The 24384-nt window shown below is 47.4% G+C and overlaps 2 protein-coding genes across 4 annotated transcripts; one reads left to right on the plus strand and one right to left on the minus strand.

Moving 5' to 3' along the window:
- The first annotated feature begins 694 nt into the window (after positions 1-694).
- Positions 695-5448, plus strand: LOC111065335. Of its 3 annotated transcripts, none has more exons than XM_022353450.2 (5): positions 695-983; positions 3251-3417; positions 3512-3782; positions 3846-5093; positions 5166-5448. In XM_022353450.2, the coding sequence occupies exons 2-5, from the start codon at positions 3259-3261 to the stop codon at positions 5300-5302; spliced, it is 1815 nt and encodes a 604-aa protein (XP_022209142.2). In that variant the 5' UTR covers positions 695-983; positions 3251-3258; the 3' UTR covers positions 5303-5448. The 3 variants fall into 3 exon arrangements, with proteins under 3 accessions (XP_022209142.2, XP_022209140.2, XP_022209141.2); XM_022353448.2 differs by lacking the exon at positions 695-983 and adding an exon at positions 1074-1346; XM_022353449.2 differs by lacking the exon at positions 695-983 and adding an exon at positions 1074-1220.
- Positions 5449-6285: 837 nt separating this feature from the next.
- Positions 6286-22448, minus strand: LOC111065334 (AF4/FMR2 family member lilli). Its single transcript, XM_041595578.1, has 4 exons — positions 22361-22448; positions 7100-9779; positions 6894-7021; positions 6286-6751 (listed from the first exon to the last, which is right to left on the minus strand). Exons 1-4 carry the CDS (start codon positions 22361-22363, stop codon positions 6665-6667), a joined length of 2898 nt encoding a protein of 965 aa, XP_041451512.1. The 5' UTR covers positions 22364-22448; the 3' UTR covers positions 6286-6664.
- Positions 22449-24384: the final 1936 nt, after the last annotated feature.

Raw genomic sequence — 24384 nt, forward strand, 5'->3', positions numbered from 1 at the left:
ATCAAATATTCAAACCAAAAATAAGAGAAAAATATGAAATGTTTGTTCTTTGATGTGACAATTTTTATTTGTAAAAAATGGGGCTTACATTCCGCTTCTTTTGAGCCTAACTCTCTCATTCTCTTCGCGTATGTTTTGTTGCCTTCTCTCCTGTCGATGCCGTACATTTATTTAAGTCTTCAAATTCTTGAAATCTATTGTTAACAGATCTACTCAATGTTTTGCAGCACACTTTTGGGCTCTACCCCTAGCACAGGTGTCAAAGACCAAGGCAGCACGTGGACTGCCTCAGCCGACGAACCAACGAGCGATGGAAATATGCACAATATATGTATGTATGTTGCTATATCAATCGAAACTATAATAAGCTAATTAATCTGTTGCCCATGCCCATATTTTACTGACGCACTGTTTGGCTTCCGGGGCGGGCAACGCAAAGCAAATAATTTTGCGCGCACCTTTACAGTCGGCTGTTAACTAACAGCGGAACTGAAGCAGAGACAGCCGACAGCCGACAGCCTCTTGCACCCAGCCCCCTCCCGCACGGCATACGCTGCTAGTCGACGCGTCGACGTCGTTCGATTGGCGCTAGTCGATCCGATCCGATCCGATCCGATCTTTCCATTGCCGCCCCGTACTACACACTGTACGCCTCTGCCATTGCCAGTGCCTCTGTGCTTTGCTTTGCTGGGTGTTCGGTTCGGTTCGGTTCAGTTCTCAGTTCAGTTCTCAGTTTTAGTTTATTTCAACTCAGCTGACGACGGGGTTCGGCGTCGCGATTAGACGAATATTCCGCCAAATGGGAATTGGTTTTGAATCCGGGCATTCCATACCCATTACTACCGTGGAGATCTATAAATGATACAATACAGAACTCGAGCAGCAAGTGAACCAAGGAGTGGCGCTCTCCCACCCCGCCCCCCACCAAGCCCCAACACCAATACGATTCCCATTCCCAGTCTGGGCAACCTTGAACTTGCTTGGTGCGACAGTTTGTGCATTTTTTTTTTTTTTTCGTGTGTGTTTCAATTAGATGCAGGCCAGGCCAGGCCAGGCACACAGCCATTCAGTCAGTCAGTCAGTCAGTCAGTCAGTCAGTCAGTCAGTCAGTCAATGCGCTGTAACGCGTGTGCCAGAGAGTGTAAAAATATAAATAAAAATAAAAACAACAACCGAGGCGGAGGCGGAGGCGGAGGCAAAGGCTGAGGCTGAGGCAAAAGGTAAAGGCATCAGGCATTTTCATCCGTTGAAAAACCAAAATAAAAACTAAAAATAATCGGCTGCCAATCTGCGCACTAGCCAAGGAGAGGGCGCAAATAATAATAATAATAGTAGAGGATATAGAGGTGAGTGAGTCGAGTGGGGCGGCAGGGGTACACACGTTCATGTCACGCACCTCGCACGGGTTCATCCTCCCCGGCCCTGCTGCTGCTGCTGCTGCTGCTACTGTTGCCTATCAGTGATTCCCTTTCCGGGCAGATGGTGGAAGTTGGGAGGTGGGCATGGACCTTGGCAAAATGTCAATACCCCAACCCCAACACCACCCCCAGGGCTAGCTATCGAGAAGCCACAGCTGGCACAAAAACAAAACCAAAAACCAAAAAACAAAACCAAAACGTTGCCAGCCCCATGTAATGGCAAACGCAATCTTATCATCCCTTATCGATGGATGGATCTATAGTCTATATATGGTAGTAGTAGTAGTAGGGGGGGGGGGGCTTTGCTTATCTGCGATCTGTGCCCATTGTTTGTGCGATCAGTTCGAGCCACAGGCAAAGGAACAATGGAATGCCAGCCAGCATACAATTCGATGCAATCCAAAACATATCCCATCGAATCCATGCAGTTCCAATAGCCATTAAATGTACGATATGCCAAATCAAAAATCAAACACAATAATCCTTAAGGTTTGAATATTTTAATCTGCGGAGATCCCTTTTTTTCAACTGCAACTAAAAGCCAGCTACCAGTTTGATTTGACGTTTCAGTTTCACTTTACCGCCAGGGAGAGTTCGCTTATCGGGCAAAACCTTATCTAATAAAGTTCTCAATTTACTATCATTGGGAATCTGTCAACATGTTGTACCACAGCACAGCGCAGCCCAGCACAGCCCACAGCCCAGCCCACACACACCGCCCTCCCACTGTTTCACAGCACTCGACAGAAGTTGCTTTACTCGCATGTTTTTGATGGTTACATAAATGGAAAACAGCATCAGGCAAATCAATTTAATACGCCTCGAACTCTGACTGATCGTTAATTGCGGCCTCTTTTCAAGTTCTTTTACACGCAACAAATTGTGGGAGTACTCTAAGGTAGGGCAAGTAGCGAGGGAGCCCCACCATCAGCTTGGGCTCTTTTTCTTTTTAGCATTTCAAGCCAATTTTTCCTTGCATCAATCAGATCAGACTTGCTTCCTGACTGGGGCAGCTTCCTGCTTGGCTTTCCTTTTTTGGAATTTTCAGTTAAACTTTACTGATGCCCCCCCCCTCTCTCTCTCTCCTCTGGTAGAGGACAATGATGATGCAAGTGATTCACTCAACCGAAATCTTTAGCTATTTGCGCGCTAAGTTTGGTCAGCGTCTCGGGTCTAGGTCCGCGTCACATGACTACTACTGCTGATAAGAGCCGGCAGAGGAGCAGACTGGAGGGTAGAGTTTTTTTTTTTGGGGGGCTGCCAGCCATGAACCCGGGCTCAGAAAGCCGCTGGCAACGACAAGAAAACAAAAAAAACAAAAAAACCAAAGTCAGAATTCAGAATCCAGCAAGCGTTCAGCGGAGTACGGGCATAAGAAGGGGAGGGTAGGGTAGGGCAGGGTAGGAGAGGAAAGTCGGCTTGGCTAGGCTAGGCTAGGGTAGGGCAGGGTAAGGTAGGGTAGCGTAGGAGAGAGTGACTGCATGCAGTCGGCTTGGCTTGCCGACTCTTCATAAACTTTTCAGGCTAACTGCTAGCTGGCTGGCTGGCTGGCTGGCTGGCTGGCTGGCTGGGGCAGTTAATTGTGGCAAGTGGATCGTTAAAGTGTTTCCTACAAACAAATTGACAATCGACTCGTAAATCATGCACTCGAAGCGACGAAACAATTGTTTTGTACACGCTTCAGTTAATAGTTCCTCATGCCGCAGGGGGTCGACAGATCAACTGATGCTCCTCTCTCTCACTGCCACTCTGACACGGACACGGACACGGACATTGACACCGATACCGATACCGATACCAACAGCGACACTGATCTTTACTCATTTACTCAGTTGCAGTCATGGACACCGCCGAGAAGAAGGTCTACCAGGACACCACACGACCCCTGCCCAGGGCTCGGTACTACAACAGGAACGACAAAAGCGATTTGGGCGATGATTTTGTGGCACCCGATGGCGGCTGGGCGTGGCTGGTGTGCGTTGCCGCTGGCGTTTCCAATGTAGGTAATAGGATAAAGCGCTCTCTGCCCTGCCCCCCACATCGAACTGAAACCGAAATCGAAACCGAAACCGAAACCCCTTTTTGCCCAGCAGCTGTCCATCTATCCGTGTCTGCAGCAGTTTGGCTTTCTGTTCAGGGAGCGACTGGGGGATCTGGGCATGTCCAGCTCACAGATAACGGCCATTATCAATACGAATCCGGCGGTGTCCGCCTGCACGGGTCTGCTCAACGGTCCGATGTTTCGCCGCTTCACCTTCCGCCAGGTGGCCATGGCCGGCTCCCTGCTCATCTCCGGCGGCATTGTGCTGACGGCCTTCTGTGAGACATTCGTCGGCTATATGGTGGCCTATGCCCTGCTCTTTGGTGAGTCTCATGCACCTCCTTTAGCTGCCTCTTTTACACAGCAACTCTTCTCTCTGTCTGTAGGCTTTGGCATGGGCATCAGTGTTTCGGCTTCGTCGCTGGCCATCAACACGTACTTCCAGCAGAAGCGACGCAAGGCCGCTGGCTTCTCGTGGACCATCACGGGTCTGGGGCCCATCTTTCTGCCCTATCTGGTCACCTTCCTGCTGACCGTCTATGGGGTGCTGGGCACCGTGCTGCTCTTTGCCGCCATTTCGCTGCATTCGTTTGTCAGTGCGATGATCTATCAGCCGGTGCGCTACCATGTGAGGAGGGGCAGCGCCACGCAGCCGGACCCCGAGCCGGAGCAGCTGGTGGAGCAGCAGCTGCAGCTGCCGACGGAGGCGCTGTGTGCCCACTGTGCCTGGCAGCAGAAGCGCGAGCCGGGTGGCATCTTCTCCAGCCAGTATCTGTGGCAGGACGACGATGCCCAGCGGCCGGGCTACGAGATCTGTGAGCCGGGCACGCCCATGCTGTCGCGGGCCAATGACGGCTGGTTTGGGTCGCGACCCTCACTGACCTCGGGACGGCTGCGCTTTCGCACGGTGTCCAGCTCCAAGGATCTGGAGCAGACGCAGCGGCTGCACTGTCCCATCAGCGAGGAGCAGCAGCAGGAGAGCGAGGAGTTCCTCAGGCCCAATAACTTTCGGCGGGAGCGCGTCGAGTCCAATCTGGAGGCGAAGCTGTGCTGCCGATGCGCCGAGCATCGGGCCATTGCCCGGGAGGACAACAACAACGGCAGGGATGCGGCAGCGGTGGAGCAGCCCGCCGGGGATATCAGCTTCCTGCAGAAGGTCGTGACCTTCTTCGATCTGGACCTGCTGCGCGATTTCACGTTCGTGAATCTGGTCGCTGGGCTGACGATCATCAACTTTGGGGAGCTGAACTTCTCCATCCTGACGCCGTTCATCCTGCTGGACTTTGGCTTCGAGACGCCACAGATCACGCTGGCCATGTCGCTGCTGGCCGGCCTGGACATCACCATGCGCTTCCTGGTGCCCTTCATCACCGAGAAGATACCGTGGGACAATCGGGTGTTCTTCCTCATCGGCGTCGTTGGCATCGCCCTCGGCCGCACGGTGGTCGCCTGCACGCGCTCCTACACACTGATCCTCTGCAGCTTCGTGTGGATCGGGCTGTGCAAGGGCGTGCGCACCATTTTCTGGCCCCTCATCATACCCGGCTACGTGCCGCTGAATCGCCTGCCCGGCGCCTCGGGCCTCCAGCTGCTCATCTCGGGCCTCTTTACACTCATCTGCGGACCCTTTGTCGGTGAGTCCAATCGAATCGCGTCGAGTCTCTCATCTCCCATCGAGCCTAAGCTTTGTTTGGTTTTTCCACCAGGTCTTGTGCGGGATCGCTTCGACTATTCGGTGACCCTGCATTGTCTCAATATGATGACCTTTGTGGCTGCCGCCTCCTGGACCCTGGAGGCGCTCATTCGCCGCCATCGGCGTAAGCAGCGACTGGATGATAGCTGATCGAGCATCGATCATCGCTCATCGCTCACGCTAATCGCTAATCGATCGGTGCCTAAGTTAGTTACCTTCTCTTTTTTTTGCTATCTCTAAGTTAATGCTTTGTAATAGATTATTAAGCATCAAGTACAAGCCATGGTCTATCTATACGCCATTTGTTCCTATGTTTATTTACCTTTTTGCTTCAGTAATTCCCACAGCTTGGAGGAAATTCCAGTTTGTACCTTTACTTACTTCCACAGAGAAATTTCTGCCATATTTCGTTCGAAAATATCCTTTTTCCAGTTATATTTCAATTGCGGCATCAAAAAAAGAAACGTAGAATTTTACATGTCACATCTACATGCATGCTACATGTGCAAGGCTTGACGGAAAAGTGTAGCCTGCTTTCAGGCTGCAAACTTTTTGCAAATTCCCCATTAAAATCTGAATTTGATCAAAATGTGCTAGACATAAACAGAAATTTGATTTAAATATTACCACCCAATTAACCAAAGTATTTTAAACAAAAAAACAAAAACCATTAAGCTCTTGATAATATTTTATTTTTATTCAATCATTCTTACAAATTAAAGTGTACATTAAAGTGACTTTGCCTATCGTTCGATTCTTCTTTTCAATCATTTCTCCTGCATGTTGAACAATTGTTTGCATTCGAAACGGTTATCTACATCAGGACTTTCGATTGATTCGATTTACATACATATAGAGATAAGATACATAAACATATACATACATATAGCAGATATACTTATACAAAGAACTAAAACTACTAGCAAAAAGAAAGGCCCACATAGCAAACAAAAAAAATAAAAAAAATTAGTGGAGTATATCTTTTCTAAGGGGAAGGGGGCGCGGTGTGTATCATCCATCATCTTCGCCATCCCATACAATCAATGCTGCTCATGCATAAACTGCTTGCAGTACTCTGTACTGCTTGGAGTACTTCTCGTTCCATGCACTCCTTGAGTACTTCTCTTTCCATGCACTGCTTGGTGTACTTCTCGTTCCATGCACTGCTTGAAGTACTTCTCATTCCATGTACTTCTTCAATCCTTTTTCCTTCTCTTTAATCCTCTCTTGTATCCATCCTCCTCTCTCTCTCTCTCTCTATGCGTTTATAAAGCTACCAAATGCAAAAATACTCTAACTTGGATCTCTAGCGGGGCTGCATTCTCTTATCAAATAGCACTCCCAAAGACTTTGCTCTAAATCTAAGTTTGATGTGGACGCGACGCCTCCTTGGGGTGTTCTCTCTCTTTTGCTGTTGCTGTTGTTGTTGTTGTTGTTGTTGTGTGGAAATATATTACAATAGATGGGGATGCGGATCCATGATCTCTTTTGGTGAGGGGGTGGGCACGCTCTCTATCTCGGGGAGGGCGACATCGTTGGCTTTGCTGTGGGCCGCTGAAGAGCGGCCGCCGTTGGCGCTGCTGTCACAATCGTGATGACCTGCAGTGTCAGTGTCGGTGTGTGGTGAATTATGGAGTGAGTGAGTGAGTGAGTGAGTGAGTGAGGTGTGTGACGTGTGGTGGAGACAAAACAGAGAGAGAGCTCGAGATTACATGTCTAGACGATGTGAATTGCGATTTACTTTGGAGTTGCCGTCAATAATCTCCACGGGATCTGCGGGCACATACGCGGACAGACCCGTCAGCCCAAAGATATCCGGCGTATAGTTGTGCAGCTGCGATGAGCTGAGGGTGGGCGTGGCCGCCTTCGCTTCGCCAGCTGGAAAAACAAAAAGAAATTCGTTAAGAGTTCTGGAATCTTTTCGCTTCCCTTTCGCATAGCGCCTACCTGTGCCTGGCGTGGGGCGCACCCTGGGGAATCTGGGCGCTGGCGCTGGCGCTGGCGTCTGTTGGTACACCGGACGGGGCGCCGATGCCGCGGCGGACACCGACACCGACACCTCACGATGCCCTTCTGTCGCATGGTAGGCCTGGTGACGCGGCTGTGGCGTCACCACATACACCTTCTCGTTCGTCTGCGGCAGAATGGCCACCCTGGCCTGCTTCCACAGCTCCGTGGGCGCCTGTGTGCTCCGCACATAGAGCGGCGTGACGGCCACCTCCTCGCTGGGCATCATCGTCGTCCTGCCGGTGGTCCTGCCGGTGGTTGTGGTGCTCGGCAGGGGTGTGGTCATGGCAGGGGGTCCGGGTCCTGGTCGTGGTCGTGGTCCTGGTCGCTGCTGTGCCTCGTAGTAGTCCAAGTGCAGTCGATTGTCTTCCAGCGGCTGGAAGCGCCTCAGGCCGCGCTCCCCCAGCAGATGCAGCTGCTCCAGATTGTTAATGGAGGTGGACAGATCCCCGGCACTGGTGGGCAAGGCGGCGGCGGCGGCGGCGCCACCCAACTCGAAGCCGCCGCCGCGTGTCGTCTTCGATTGGCGCGTCAGCTGTTGAGCCGTAGCCGGTGCCGGGGTCGTGGTGGTGGTCGTCAGATACTCCGTGGGAATGTGCTTGGATCTGCCCCGTATGGTGGGCGTGCTGGGGCGATGCGACAACGAGTTGTACTCCTGCTCCGTCCAGCCATCGATGTTGTGCTGCAGCCGGGAAATGTCCACGCCCAGGGGCCGGCGCTTCGTCTCGCGCTCCCGCTTCAGCAGCTCCCGCAGATTCGTGGCCAGAATCTTGGTCAGGTACTTGGTGGTGCGATGCGTGTTGGGCGGCGGTGGGGCCGTCACTGTGGCCGCTGCCAGCTTCGATTCCTGCTGCTCGTGCGGCTCCTCCTCCACGTCGTTGCCGTCGTGGTGCTCCGACTGCTGCTCCTGGACATGCACCCATGGCCGGTCGAAGGGGCGTGGCCGCTGCTTGGTCGTGTAGGGAATTATCACCTGCTGGGGACTGGGCGGCGACATGCCCGCATACTGTCCGCTGGCATCGATGGCCCCGTACGTGGACGTGGGCGTGGGCGCGGCCGGCGTGGGCGTGGGCTTGTACACCTGACTGAGGCGAAAGCTCAGATCCGCGGGATCACGCGTAAAGGGACGCGCTCCTCCAGCCAGCCCCACGCCCAGGGGAGGGGCATGGTTGATGGGCGAGTCGAGCAGCCGCTTGGGTGTCTCCCTGCCACGACTGCCGGCACGATGGGGATGCTGCTGCTGCTGCTGCTGATAGACACCTCGATGATGCACTGCCGCCAGATGGTTGTTCAACTCGAGAAAAGGCGCTGGCGGTGCTGCTGCCTCTGCCTCTGCTGCCTCTGCTGCTCCTCCTGTTGTTGGCTGCTCTGTGGTGCTGTAGACCACTGTGCTGGTCTCCTCGGGCTGGTACTGCTCCGCGTAGAACAGCTGCTGCTCCTGCTCCTGTTGCAGCTGCTGCTGGGAGGATGCCGCCGGATAGTTGTCCGCCGGTGGCAGCTGCTGCGTTGTCGTCTCCGCAAAGTGTCCCAACTCGGTGAGCAGCTGCGAGGCGGGCAGATGCTGGTGCACCGTGCCACTGCTCAGATCCTCCAGCTGGTAGCGCACAGTGCTGATGTCCTGCTGCAGCTGCAGCTGCTGCTGCTGCTGTTGCTGCTGCTCCCGATCCGCCTGCTGCTGCTGCTCCGCGGGCGCGAAGGGTGCGCTGCCGCCCACATCGATGGCATGCGAGGGCACAAAGGTCGCCGGATACTCCACGGAGGTCACAAAGTCCGTCAGCTGATGGCTCTGGACGATCTCAAAGTTGCTGCTGGAACTGGCAATGCTGGGGCTGTACGGACGCGGACTGGGCGCTGGCCGGAACGGCGGCACTGTGCTGGCACGCACCTCCGACGGAGCGGCCACATGCTCTGGCCCGAGCGGCCGGAAGGGCTGCGCATTGTACAGCGGCGGCAGTGCCACGTGGCTGAGCGCTGGCAGCGGCACGGTGATGGGCAGGAAGACACTCTGCCCCGCCGTGGCCGCAGGTGGCGCACGGAATTGCACGGCTCGCTGGCGGTGCTGCGATGCCTGGGCCAGGGGTTGCTGTTGCACCTGCCAGGATTGCAGGACCTGCTGTTGCGGCTGCTGTTGCTGCTGCTGCTGCTGTTGCTGCTGATGCTGTGGATGGGTCTGCTGCTGCTGCTGCTGCTGCTGCCCCACCATTGGCACCCAGGGATACTTGTTGCACAGGCTGCAGGGCTTGCCGGCAGCATCGAAGCTCTGCACGGGCTTGGGGTAGGCGTAGTTGTTGGCGCTGCTGGCGCTCAGCTGCTGGTCGCGCGCCGTCTGTCCGCCCAGCCCAAACCAGCGGGCCACGCGCGTCATAAAGCCCGGCGGCGGCTCCGGCACGGCAGCGACTCCTGTAGCGGCCACCTCCGAGTATCCTGCCGCATGGCTGAGACGCTGCGCTGTGGGCAGCGGCGGCGGCACCAAATGATCCGCCGGCTGTGCCGGCAGTACTGACCTTGAGAGCGTCTGAGCCTGGACCTGGGCCTGGGCCGCCGTCGTGAATGGCAACAGCGCCAGCGCGAGGCTGGCGAGGCCGAGGAACGCCAAGCCTCCTGCAGTGTGGTTCAGTGCCTGCAAACGAGAGAAGAGAGCAGAGGGGTGTAGGGGGGGGGGGGGTGTAAGTCCAATTAGATGTCAAATTTCACTTTCCAAGTCATAAATTCAATGCCAGCGCCGCCGCCAACGCGACTAATTTATAGAGAGCAGTCGGCGGCATTCGATCCGGTTACGGATCCAAGCATAAAAGCAAGAAGCAGTTGATCCGGTTCATTCCTCATTCGTGATGCGATATGCAACATCCCCGCACCACAAAATAAACGTACACCCAGCGGCTGAACTGTGGACGGGGGGGACGGGACCCCACACCACCCACCACCCGCCACCCTTTGATTTTCAAGGAACTTTTAAAATCAGACTAACAGAAGAAGAAGTCGAACCAAGCGAATAAAAAGGAAACTAACATTAATAATAATATATAATAATAATAATAATAATAATAATAATAATAATTAATAATATTAATAATATTAATAATGGTAACATATTTAGTAATAACATTAATAATAATTTTATATTATTATTATTAATGTTATTATATTGTTTAATATTATTAATTATATTATTATTAATATAATAATATCATATAATACTATTATTTATGTTATTATAGTTATTATTCGCTTGGTTTAAATTTTTCTAATATATATAATAATAATATTAATAATAATATATATAATAATAGTATATAATGACATTAGTAATAATAATATAATATATATTATTATAATATTATATTATTATTATAATTATTATAATAAATATGTATTATATTATAATAATTATAATAATAATAATAATTATAATTATAATATTATATTATTATTATTTATATTTTAAAATTAATATTACCATATTATATTTATAATATTATTATTAATGTTATTATAGTTATTATTCGCTTGGTTCAAATTGTTCTAATATATATAATAATAATATTATGTAATATAATAACATTAATAATAATAATGTATATTATAATAATATTAATAATAATATATATAGTAATAATATTATTTGCACTCATTGTTGCAGCTCCAGCTACATGCCCATTGCCCGATGCCTTGGCATCCCCAAACCTCTGTGTGTCTAAAGTCGCTTGGCATTTTCCAATGATTGTCGCCAGGCAAAGAACCCAGTACTAAAAACAAAAAACCCACTGATATGAGATTGTAGGGCTGCGATAATGACATTCAAATTGAGGAGAGACAAGCGTTCCATGAACTGATTACAGCATTGGGGCTTTGGCTGTGTGGCTGTTGCTGTGGACACTCTTGTTTGTCTGAGCTGACTAACCAGTGAAATATTAACAGAGATAAAGTCCCCCACCAAAAACCTGAGACACCGAATGGAACAGCTTTATGGGGCCCCATAAACGCAAAGTTAAGTTACATTTCTGGGCAACAAAAAAACATTATAACAATAATCTTGTAGGCCCAGGCAAAGACCGCAAAAAACCACTTGAGGCGCAGGGCAGGGATGCCTCTTGAGGTTTCTTCAGATTAAAAATAAATAGAAATTAAATTCGATTGTTGTGGCAATGAGTAGACAATGCCATGGACAAACTTCCATAGACCATTCCAATTGAATGTTCGATTGAATGACAATTTCCGATTCACATGCGGTGCGGCATGGCCTGGCTTTCTCTCCCTGCTACTCGGGGCGGGGTCAGCTACTCACCAAATTGCAAATTAGCCAAGGTAAATGGCCATCAGCTACTGACCGCAACGTGTTCCTCATCATCGTCACTCTGCCCATATGCCATATGACGTCTCTCTCTCTGGTTGCTGCTTCCCACAAAAACCAACTAAACAAAATGAGAGAAATATTTTCATCTCCGGCGGAGACTTCCTCTGTGCACCCCATTGCATGGGGTTCATGTGCGCGCCACTCCTCAGGTGCATCTTTTGTGCGACAATTTGCCATTATTTACGGCTGCCCCCCATGGCCATGATATATTGCCAGCTGCATCCCAGCCCCCTGCTGGTCAGCTGTGGGCGTTCACTTCTTGTCAAAGTTCGCAACAAATCAGACAAAGAGCTGCGATCAGGCATGGAGTTCCATGGGAACTGAATCAAAGTGGCTTAAGCAGAAGGCATTTTCATACTTCTAATGGAAAGTTTTAACTCAGGGGCTGGGTTGGGAATATTTAAGCAATTTATTGAGCATTAAAAACACACAAAAAAAAAATAGTTTCTAATGATTAAAAATATTAGAAAAGTGAAATAGAAATTATATGAAAGAAATAATGCAATAATGCAATAATATTAAGAAATCTTTGACACCTAAACTCTAGATGAAAGTAAGACCAAAACGCCCAAAAGAAAACTAAAAGAAATTGCATATCAACATCTCGCACACCCACATCTGGTAGGTGCCACCACCCTCTGGTGGTGCACTCCTGACCCACAGAGAAAGAGAAGTTGCCAGCCCCCTGCGTGGCTATAGGTTTCCCCAGTCACCCAGCGACCTGCCTGGCTGCCTGGCTGCCTGACTGCCTGGCGACTAATTATGTGAAAATTGGCTCTCATTAATGTGAGTTATCAATAAGCAGCCGAAAACACACACACAAAAAGCGAAAAACTAAAATATAATACGAAGAGAGTTAAGAGGCCCCCCAACAATGGGCGTTCACTTTCCCATAATTATTTTTTGTATTTTTTGCAGCTTCTTTCTTTTTTTTATTTATAATATATATATATATTTTTTTTGTTTGTTTTTGTTTTTGGGATGCTGCCATATTTGAAGCTCAAGCAGAAGCTCAACGTAATTCAATTAAGCCTCAACGACGATATCAAAACAAAGGCCAATTCCCAATCCGCGGGGGCCCAAAGCCCCGCACTTCAGTGGCAGGCAGTGGGGCAGGCAGTGGGGCAGGCAGGGAGGCACTTCAGTCAGTCCACATGGCAGGCAGGCAGCAGCAGCAGCAGCAGCAGCTATGGCGATGTCGTTGGGTTGGTAATAAATCGAGGTCGTCGCAATTTGAAAAGAAAGTGAAATTCTGCAAACGGTTTGCAAAGAAGCGAAGAGCAGCTGACGAACGAGGAGAGGAGCCTGGCCGGGCCTGGCCGGGCCGGGCCGGGCCTGGCTCTTAGTCACAGTCGCTGTTGCAGGCGGAGGGAGTCTGGCTGTGGGTCTGGATCTGGTCTGGTCTGGTCTGGTCTGGCTTGCTCTGGGAATAAACTTGTTTTCGTCTTCTTCTCGGTTCGTGTCGATAATAAAAGCAGCTCCAGCAGAGAACAGCAGCAGCAGCAGCAGCCGAAGAGCATCCAGTAGGTACGTACGTCCATTCAACATGCAACCTTGGCTTTGCACTTGAGAATCGCAAACGACTTGGGAGCCACCGACGCCGCCATAAGGTTTGACAAATGAGCACCAGCCAAAAGGGCGGGGGCGGGCAGAAGGGGGCTGGAGAAGTGCACGCGATCCGACAATGTGCTTGGGAATCTTTTTGGGGCCGCAAATAACCAAACCACAATTGTTGTCGACGACCCCATCATCCATGGGTCGCTCGTCATCACATATGAGACACGATGAGCATCTTCTGCCGCCTTTGCCGCCTTTGCCGCCTTTGCCGCCTTTGCCTCTGTGCATCTCTGTGGCTCTGTGGCAAAAGTGAAATTGTCGATAAAAGGCAGGAGGAAACCCAGTAGTGGCTCAAGGGGAGGGCTTGCCGGCGACCGTGGTGGATGTGTGGAAAAGTGCCAGCAGAGAAAAAGAAAGAAAGAAAAAAAAAACTGTCACAGCACGGCACTAGGTTTTCCAAACAACAAAAGCCAAAAGAAATTAATTATGAAAATACATTTCGCACTCATAACGCCAGTGCCAGTGCCTGTGCCTGTGCCAGTGCCTGTGCCTGCGCCTCCGGAGATGTATGGAAATGGTTTGTGGAGAAAACAAAAAAAAAGAAATAAAAAAGCAAAGCAAAGCAAAGCAAAACAAAGTAATGGCAGCCAGCAAAGAAAAATATATATGTATATATCTACAATTTTATGTTGGCTGGAAGTCGTCAGCGGATGGGCGGATGGGCGGATGGGCGGATGAGCGCAGAGGTCTGCAGTTGCAGATGACAGGCTATGCCCCAAAGAAATGCACAATGCCACCCCCCAATGCCACCCATTTTATTGCACACAAATATGCAAAAATATTCATGAGTTTGCCGACTAAAATCAATTGTTTTATTTATGATTTATGCTCATCTGAGGCAGTGGGAGATCATTCACCAACCAAATGTGGGTCATTGGCTTACAAAGATTACTGTGCATCCGTTTGGATTTATTGATGCTTGAACACAGATCAATATGCATTATCATTGGATGAAGTTGAGGCATGGATGAAAGGAGGATCCCCGAACACAGTTTCCCCCCTGCAACTGAACTGCAGAGTGCAACGTTTAATTTTTTATTTTTTTGGTTTGCATAATTTCCGCATAAATAAAAGCCTCTGCCACCCTCTGTCTGGGGCCAGCCCTCTGATCGCACCGGATCCATCACTTTCGCTTCGTTTCAATAATCCCAATCCTAAGAGAATCTTAAGAGCTTTTCCATGTGCCATGTGGACAAATAGTTTTTGCCGCATTTATGGCGGAAATGTCTGTCAGGGAAATGAGATCTGCTATCTGGTATCTGGTAGATACAAGCGACAACAGGTGCGCCATGCGATGCACCTTCTGGGCGACAACTTTTTCCAAATGAGATGGCATTAAGTGCTGCATGCAAAAGAGAGTCCAGTCCAGTCCAGGCCAGGCCAGGCCAGGCCAGTGAATGTGGCACAAGAAATGGCTGCAAGAAATACTCCACTCGATGGACGATGACAATCCATAAACAATATCATCAATACTACCCGTACATATATATATATAAATATGTACATATGTATGTATGTGTTTGTATGCGACCCGTTCTGTGTGACTCAAATATTATGAAAACTTTCGGATTGACTTTTATCGATGTCATGGACTTATCTCTCGTCACCGCCCTCCGCCATCGCCGGCATCGCCGCCATCGCCGCCAGAGGGACAGCTACAGCTACAGGTGTCTATGGAGTAATTTCAGTTAGAGATAGTAGTCCAGTCCGATGGCCGCACCAAGGCGTAGTTATATATATTAAATTCTGTGATTAGTTTTTGTTGACATTGGGCAGGAAATTGATACAGAATATCGATAGAGCAGCGGCAGCGGCAGCGGCAGCGGCAGCACAGATTTAACTGTAAATTATTGCCTATAATTAAGGTTTTTTTATGCTGGGGAAGCAAGTGGAGAAATAATAAATAGAAACCATTAAATACTTGTATGGAAAGCCCATTTTCGGCAGTGAAGGGTTAAATGAATCGTACGTATGAAAGATCACTTGCATTGGGGCTGAATGGGTGTTTTCCATTTGTAGGGAGAGTGGATAAAGTTGGAGAAGTAGGAGGAGTAACGCAGAACGATGAGCACGCAGAATGGAAAGAGACTACAAGCCAAGGCAGCTCGACAGAGAGAGCGAGAGAGAGCTTACAGTGAGCTGTTAAAGGAGTGCAGTTCACAGGCTGTTAACCTGAGTCAGACAGCTAACAGTGCTGAAACACTGCTTAATGACACTGCTTATCACACCTTTACAGACACATGCCATTATCCCGGCGAAAAGTGTGATGACTGTATATAACTACTGTACGCAGCCGAAATCGAAAATTAATCTCACCTCGAACTGTTAAGTAGCTGACAGGAGAAGAAGAAGCAGAAGAGAGCAGAGCCATTGGCCTTGTCTCACGACAACAGCATATCCAGCGCATATCCACTCGAATGTGGATAATTTATGAAGCTGCTTAATTTGATTAGTGTTGCCCCCGCCATGGCCCATGGCCCATGCCCATGCAACTGTGGATGGGGATGTGTGCCTCTTTGCTTGCCCCAAAAATACAAACAAAAATGGCAGACAGAGTACCATTTGCGAAATGTCTGTCATGGCTGTGTGCGATGATGATAATGATGATTATGATGATGATGTATGCAACGCAATGCGGAATCAAGCAATTGTGACGACAGCACGCGAGTAATTAACAAGTTTTTGCCAGCCATCCGTCGCATCCATCGCAGCCATCGCAGCCATCGCAGCAATTGTCGCATTTGTCGCGTAACCCTTGCCTCGCCCCTCCAACATTCGCGCTGTTCATTATAAACAAATTAATGCATTTGTCGGGCGCCCAACGAACCAATTCAGCGATCGATGCAACAAGCATCTCCCCTCAACCTTTGCATAATCAAACGACTCCACTGCCAATCCCGGAAGATTCGAGCCATTCCATTCAGCGATCATTTAGCCACTTGCGGTGTGCCACCCGTCTGCGTGCATACGTATCAATTACCGATTACCGATCTCCGGGCTGCCGATACCGATCTGCTGCGACACAAGGTCCCACGGTTATAATGTGGAAAAAAACAAGGAAAAAAAGGAGAAGGAGGAGGTAGCTCTCCTTGATGGGGGGGGGGGCAGTCAGTGGGCTGAAAATTCTGCATATAAGCATGCGAAAATTGCCTGGATCTAATGGCATAAATAGATGATAAACTCTTTGGTAAATTATCGGACCCCAAGCCAATTCTCATACTCGTAAATCAAGCGACAAGCCAAAGAGGGAAAGAGGAGCCAGGCCAACAGATAATTGGCCCAAATGTCTGTCTGCAATGAGAGAGTTTGACAGTGATATAGGTAGCCAGCCAGTCAGTCAGCCAGCCAGCCAGCCAGCCAGCCAGCCAGCCAACCAGGTAGCCGTGCCCCCCTTTTTTTGACCATAACAAGCTCCCACCCAGACACACACACACACACAGCGATACGTATATCCAGATACAATACAACAACAACAAAAATAGAGACAGACCCGGCATTATAATACGAGTAATAACAGCAACAATAACGATTCCCAGCGATTGCCAGCATAATCGGCGCATTGTGGACTTTTATTGTCGGCTCTCCGCCCCTACCAACCCACCACCCGTGTGGTGCGGTGCGGTGCGGCACAGGCCCTAGCACTGACTCCTCCAATTGGTCTGGTGTGACCCTGCGGAACAATAAGAAGAAAAGCGAGCAGGCAACCCACCAAATGCAATAGAAAGAAAGAAAAAAAAAGAAGTGAAACGAAAAAAATAAAAGAGAAACAAAAAATAAAACCAAGCCCGTGGAGGGAGCATCGCGAACGTCGCATGGAGATGCTCGGGAAAAAAGTGAAAATTTGTCCGCGTCCAAAAATTATGCGCTTTTCACACGCGCACCGGCAGGAGGGGCATTTCCACATCCCCACAGCCCCACAGCCCCATCCCCATCCACCTCTCTCAACACTTGCGTGTAATTGTCGTGTGACAACGCGGGGCCTGGGGCTCCGTGGGGGAAACCTTTCCTTTCCTTTCGCCCCCGCCACCCGTAGAACCGGTCGTCGGATTGTGGATCGCGCGGATCGTCCGCTGTTTGGCTCGGTCGACCGGTCGACCGGCTCGTGTTTGCTTTAGTTTTCGCACAAGCCAAAAAGCCAGGAAAGTGCAATGGTATGGGCCGGGCCGGGCCGGTATCTGGCGACCGACCTGCCTTATGGGTTAGCGGGTACAGTGGGACAGAGGGTACAGTGGAACAAGCACCGAATGGAATACGACTGGAGAGGCATTTCAGTGGATTCAAAAGGAAGGCATGAAAGATAAAGATAAAATATTTTATTTAATGTTCATAAATTAAATATGAAGACACTCAAAAAAATATTGGAAATTATATGGAATATATTCAATTATTTTGTATTTATAATTTCAGTCTAATGGAACTCAAACAATAATCTTAGAACCATTCCTGAGGCTGTCAAAGGAACTGCTGCCTGGATAACTTTTCCTAAACAAAATTCCACTGACTTGTATAAATTCTATTGTGTATTGTGTAACCATATTTTGTAGATATCATGGAGATCTTTAAAATATGAAATTTAAAGTTTTTAATGGGATCAAAAATATACCACGAGGCAAAAATCATAAAAATCAACAACGATATATGAATATAGCTTCAATAGTTCTACTAAATTCCTAGCTATCAGAGGATATGCCCACATGTGATCTACTGTTATATATTTTAGTCTTTAGCTTCGAGACTTTGAGCCAGCTTGCGGCATTCTGCCACAGCTTCAACAATCTTCAACAGTTCTCATAACTATTACATAAATATATATTCCTGTTCTTCGTTCTCTTTTATTTGTATATATTCACAGCATTTGCCCAAAGACCTCAAGCCACTGTGCGCTGGCGCTGAACTTGGCTGTTGAAAAATGTTCAAAATTGTTAAGAAAAAAAAAAAAATAGCGTCCCAACTCGAATGAAAATAAAAGTAAAAGTGGTTGTTGTTACAAATCGGGATCGGGTGTACAATATATATATATATATATGTGTATATGCTCTGGCATAGAGCTGAAGAGAGTTCAGCTTTTGTTTGTATGGATTTTCCATTGTTTTTCAGCTGCGTGCCGTTTGGCTTTTCTTTGGTCTTTATTTTCTTTTTTCTTTTTCTTTTTATTTTTTGTTGTTTTTTGTTTTTTTTGGCAGGGGTCAGCAATAAAAAGTCGAGCACCTCTGTCTGGTGGGGCTTAAACAGTGGTGCCCGCCCCGCGCACCTGTGGCTCCATGCGGTAATTAAGATTGTTCGCTGCCCTAAGTGACGCCAATTAAGTTACGTTGGTCAGTCGTACTCGTGGCTGGGCCTTGTTTGACTTTTAACCGCCTTCCATCTGCTGCTGCTGCTGCTGCTGCTGCGTTATTTATTTAGTATTTTAGAGGCATTTTCTCACTTCGCCTCGCCTGCGTTTCCGTTTTCTCGTTATGCAAGTTCTCGGATTGTCTGTGGGGGTGCGGTGGGGGGTGCGTAAATCTAGCCTGATCTGTGTCTGTGGGAAAACTAACGAAAAACTCTTCTGTCCGACTGTTTTTCCACGGGGTACAGAGAGACATCATCTCGCTGTGGTCTCACTAGCCGCAATTATGAATGTCGGACGGCTCAAAGTTAGAGGCTGTGACTGGAATTGGAACTGAGACTGAGACTGAGACTGGTACTGGCACTGGCACTGGGACGACTCTTTTGTGGGTTGTGTTAAAATTGAAGTGAAATTGCAAACTGATTATATTTAAAAACTATTTTTTTTGTTTGTTTCCCTCCCCCCCTGTTGCTGTGTGTGTTTCAGCCTCATAAAGCAGGTCATTACGAGCCACAGAGACAGAGAGACAGAGACTGAGAGAGATACAATATTTTAATTATAATTAAGTGTGTGGCAGTAAAGCGATTGTAGAGACAGATACACAGTGGCATGGCCTGCCCAGGCATAGGTTAGGCAGTATATATATATATGTATATATGGTCTTTCTTTTGGCCATTAATTTTCAGATATTTACACCGGCCATTGCCTTAATTGGGCCCCACTGCAACACTCTCTGCATCTGCGTAATACCCTAATCACACACTGCCCGTACCTACTTACATCTCGTATATATGCACATATTTCACAAATCAAATCTCATAACTGCTCCCATTATGGCACACCACTCAACCACTCAGCTCTGGGATGGCGACAAAACGTTTTGCAGGAAATGTATGTTAATTCTCTGATCGAAAAATTAAAAACTAAAATTTGCATAATAAAGTTTCAATTTCTTTTTGTCTGTAGTCGAACGGAAGCGCTGTTTGTACTTTCCCCGAGATCTAAACGGAAGCAAATGAGTTGCCAGAAAAACAACACACGCAGCATCGCAAAAGAAGTCCCACTGTTACGAGGAGAAAGCCGTTGAATATCGGCCACAAAATATTAATCAAATCCTTTTGCATTCAAGAGTTAGAAATCACGTGGAGGGAAAGGTTTTAATGGAAATGTTGCCCTAGATGCCAGATATTTAATTGCATGTTGCATTTATATACGTAAGAACGGAAATAGATCATTCTCATTTTTTTGCTTTTTGCTTTCATTTTTACTTGAGAGTTTTCAGTATTCCTTAGTCACTTTAGTCACCAAATTAGCATCCCAAAAGGTGAGAGAATATAGCCACAAACAACTGCTAAACCCAGCAGAATATAACCAAACTTCTGCGATAGGCGTGCCAACAGTAATCTATCGCTGCTATCGATTGTACATAATCATCACTAATCAGCTGAGGCCTAAGCCTCCATCAAACTCTAGCTATAAAGAGGGAATTAGTAGTGTCACATAACGATAAATGATGCTATAAAGACTTAACTGTTCCTCAGTATAACACTTTCAAATGCCTTTTCCCGATTGCGTATTATGGGGCTTGGCGCCTGGGCCTTGGGGGCTGCTTCCTTCAACGGCATTTTCTTCTTGCCATTGAGTTTTTAGCAATTATATGAATAATCGCATCAACGCATCAGTGTTGCATTCTCCACCTATCTTTCACTCTCACTCTCACTCTGCCACACTCTCCTTCACTCTCACTCTCACTCTCAGTCTCAGTCTTTTGCTGTTTCTTTCTTCTTTAAGCGTTGACAGTCAGTTAAATTAAAGTTCCACCATCAAAGGCGATTATATAATTGTGTGCGTGCCTCTCTCTATCACTAATACTTTATCCAATCCATCTCTATCGCCTGTGCCTGTGCCTGTACCTCTGCCTGTGCCGCTGTCGCTGCCTCTGCTCCTGTGCTTGTGTGCATCTGCCGGGAAGCGCATTAAACAGTCAATGACACCTTAACCCCATAAACAGACCCCCAGCCCCCCAGCCACCCAGCACCCAGCCACCCAGCAGCAGCAACATGTGCTCCAGTGGTCACCAGATAGATCCATGCTTGGCTGCCTATTGGTTTTTACGAGTATGATGCATGCCCCCCCCTCCCCCCACCCAACGGAATACTCGTAAAAAAACACCAACCTATAGTCGTATATCCGAAATAAAGAAATAACCGTAAAAACAAAAACAAAAGCTGACGAGTGCCGCCACATAAAATGCAATCCAACAATTACACAATTGGAAATGCCATTGTAAAATATACAATATACATGCATACATATGTATGTACATCTGTACATATAGGATAATATATTATTTGGCTTTGGGTTTTCGGTGGGTGGCTTAAAGACAATACCTCACCTCATACCAGAAAATATCTGCACTGAATTTTTGTGGGGTTTTCGGGGGTCGGTTGTGTTGTGTTGTGTGCTACAATTACGTGGCATATTCGTTATGCATCTCGCGTGGTCATAAAATGATATTCCATTCATTGAGTTGAGTTTTTACTTTTGTGGATTTAAATTACAATACAGCACCATTATCCATACAATTGAAATGCACTCAACGCACCTGTTACGCCTGCCACCCCATATGCCTCAACCCAAGCGAACCCAACCCAACGAATTTATAATAAATTTTGGGGCATAATCCGCGTACTCGCACTCGTACTTTCTGGCTCTTATGTAAGCCACTTTGGCATCGATCTTCCACTCGTGATTGGCATGCCAATTGCCAGCGTCCAGAGTTAGATCGTTCCGATATCTGCGATTGATAAGCGTCATAATGAGCGTCTCGCACCTACAGGCAGGCGGCACAGTAAAGGCCATGGGAAAGGGCACCCAACGAATGATTCAATGAATCAATATTTTACTAGGGCACTCACTGGCTAGCTGGCTGGCTGGCTGGCTGTGGGATCTCTGCGGCAATTGAGTGATCAAAGCGAAACAGATTCGAGCAGATTGAACAGATATTGATGAATTAGACAATTGGCTACGATAACCGATCCATTTGCAGCTCACAGCCACAGACCCCCAGGGGGGTATCCATTCCGCAGACAATGAACAATAATTAGCAAATTTATTGGGTAAACTTTTCTTCTCATTTCTCAAGATATTTTAGCAGAGTCTTATTGTTTGTTTAACCCCCAAGACAGCTCTGTGATTGCTTTGAAAAGATTCTTAAAGGCAAATTTGCTCTGGAATAAAATGTCACAGAAAGCTTCATTTATTTCTAGATATAAATAAATAGATAATGCAGTGAGAATTTATGTGCCAGAGATCCCTGACATTTATGCTTCGAGATTTAGGGATCTTTGTATTTAATTTCTACATATATGTACATGCATACATATTTTTGTTTGTATTTCCCTTCATTAATCATATGCTTATAGACCGATTTTAAAGGTTCCCCTACTCCCTACTCATTGATGTTTCATTGAACAGAACCTGAGCCCTTCTAATGGACATCTGGTACATAGTATATATCTAAGATCCGATCCTTTTCCTTTGAGTAGAGCAATTCCTGCATGTATTTTGTTTTTGTTTCTTATATTCTAAGTGATCTACACGTTTCGGGCCTTTTTCCTTTCCATTGCTTTCTGTTTTGGGTCATGTTTTGCCGCATCGAAAGTGATCGTAAACCTAATGGATACTCGTACTTGTACTCGTACTTTAAACAACAATATTAGGCCTCGAAATGAGTCGTAAAAATTCTACAAAGTCACCGCTGCTCGGCTGCTCGTTTCGGTTTCTGTTTTCGGTTTCTGTTTCTGAACCCTGACCTACGTCTGGTCTGTCTTTGGCACTCGTAAAACCCTCCGTTTGTCTTTGTGTGGTTTCGTGTGAACAAATTCTTGGAAGAACTTACCATTTCTTCTTCAGTGACTGCGCTGCACTAGAAATGCATACAGTTTTTCCCAAGAAAAACAGCCGCGCCTCCTCGTGTAGCCTGCTTGCCACTCTGCTGCCGAATCCGAGCCCGAACCCGAAATCGAAATCGAACCCTTCAAGAAGGATCGCTGATGCTGTGGCGATCGCTACCTGAAATTCCTGACAATTTCTGTGTATGCCAGATAGCTTGAGCGATTCTCTGGCACGGCACTACTCAAACGAACACTTGACAGTCGGCGCACTCGAACAAAAAATGCAAACAAAAAAATATTTTAAATATTTAGCACACAATTTTCGGGGGTGTTTTATTTATGTTTTGGTACACTTTTGTTTTGGGATTCGCTGCTCCCACGGATCGTTGATATATATATATATATGCTGATATATGTGTGTAGTGGATCGCGATCCGTATCTCGATTGTTAACCGCACCGCAAACGAACACTGACTGACTGCACATGCGCGCAGGCGCCCACGAACTGAGCGCTGCGCGTGGAAAATATGCGGCAGGTAACAGCGCGGCGCGGCGCGGCGCGGCGAGAGTAGAGTCCACAGAGTCGCAGTGTCTGGCAGAGTCACACACACAACACACAGGCAGAGAGAGAGAGAGAGAGATAAAGAGAGAGAGAGAGTCGTGACGCTGCCCCACCGTAGTACCACCAGTACCAGTACGTGAGCGCTCGCGGGCGGCATTCGCTCAAAGGCAACATGCAAAATGTTGCAAATATCTGTGACAACGACTCTGGGGCAGCATCGCCGCACGAAGATGCTCCACGCGCGGGAAAGACACAGATATACAGATACCAATAGAGACAGGGAGAGACAGAGAGAGAGAGAGATTCAGCTGGGGCATGGAACCAGGCAACGGGCAACGGGTGCCAGGCCAAAGGGCATGCTTCAATATTTGTACACCATTTGGGGCACAGCTGGCACTCTGGCACTCTGGCACCCCAGAGTCCTACATTTGGGATCATAGAGGATCTTTCTTTTGGCGCCACATTCACATTTCTATTCCACGACACTGGCAATGAAATTAGTTATTTTTTTATGTCTCTGTTCACCAGCGGACACTCAAACAAATTCTCAACATTCAATTGGAATTTTCTAACTATGAGAACAAAAATATGGTTTGTGGCAAGTCTCCATCAGAGCAACAAATAGAAACAAGTAGGTCCATCCATAATGGAAGAAAGTAAAGAAAATTAGCATAAGTAGGTGTGAGGAAAAAACCAAAAACAAATTACGGCAATAACATGAAGGGTCTAACCCAAACTGATGGTAGTTATAAAATCTGAAATTGTACTCCCAGCTAGTGCTAGAATAGCGTTTGAATTATTTGAAAGGATAATAAATAAAAATAAAGACTTCTTTGTGGCACTCTTCCCAAAAATAAATATCATTTGCTATATCTAAGCCATGACAGCTTTAAACAATAATTAAATAGGCTTGCAGATTCCTGGGTTCAGCTTGGCATCAGCTATGATCTTTTGGTATGCTCTGTCTGGCCATGCCACTACTTAATTATAGTAAGTATTAGCTCATCCTGAGATGCCATTCCATTGGTGGATTTCCTCAATTATCGAATGCATTGCAACAGAGGCAGAGACAGAGCCAGAGACAGAGACAGAGCCAGATCAATAGATTGTTCAAATACTCGTACGAGTATGTAGAGAGGGATGCCACAATTCGCGGAATATCTTTTACATTTGCCTTCAGAGTTGACAATAATTTTTCTTAATTTCCAACTCATGATTGCCGTGCTTAGAGTTACTCAACATTTTACTAGGAAGCTGCCAGCTGCCACACATAATCTTAATGGGGCACCGGCCCGCCGCATTTCGTTTCGTTTCGTGTCATTTTGGAGAGGAGTCTTCACATTTGGCGATGACAGCTCTCGCATAATTGTACAACATTTAAATGTTGATCTTGGCCAGAGTCAGAGCTCTGAAACAACGAGATAAAAGATATCATAAAACACAGACAGAGCGAGCGAGAGAGAGAGA

Source organism: Drosophila obscura, unplaced genomic scaffold (assembly GCF_018151105.1).
Source record: "Drosophila obscura isolate BZ-5 IFL unplaced genomic scaffold, ASM1815110v1 contig_73, whole genome shotgun sequence".
NCBI lineage: Eukaryota > Metazoa > Arthropoda > Insecta > Diptera > Drosophilidae > Drosophila > Drosophila obscura.

Bases quoted from the DNA above. Each gene is read 5' to 3' on its own strand.
- LOC111065334 (XM_041595578.1), bottom strand. The intron at 7,022-7,099 runs GTAGGCGCTATG...CAGCTGGCGAAG, and splicing joins GCGCCCCACGCCAGGCACAG to CGAAGGCGGCCACGCCCACC. The intron at 6,752-6,893 runs GTAAATCGCAAT...CTGACACTGCAG, and splicing joins TTATTGACGGCAACTCCAAA to GTCATCACGATTGTGACAGC.
- LOC111065335 (XM_022353450.2), top strand. From the start codon at position 3,259: ATGGACACCGCCGAGAAGAAGGTCTACCAGGACACCACACGACCCCTG. The intron at 3,418-3,511 runs GTAGGTAATAGG...TTTGCCCAGCAG, and splicing joins TTGCCGCTGGCGTTTCCAAT to CTGTCCATCTATCCGTGTCT. The intron at 5,094-5,165 runs GTGAGTCCAATC...TTTTTCCACCAG, and splicing joins CATCTGCGGACCCTTTGTCG to GTCTTGTGCGGGATCGCTTC.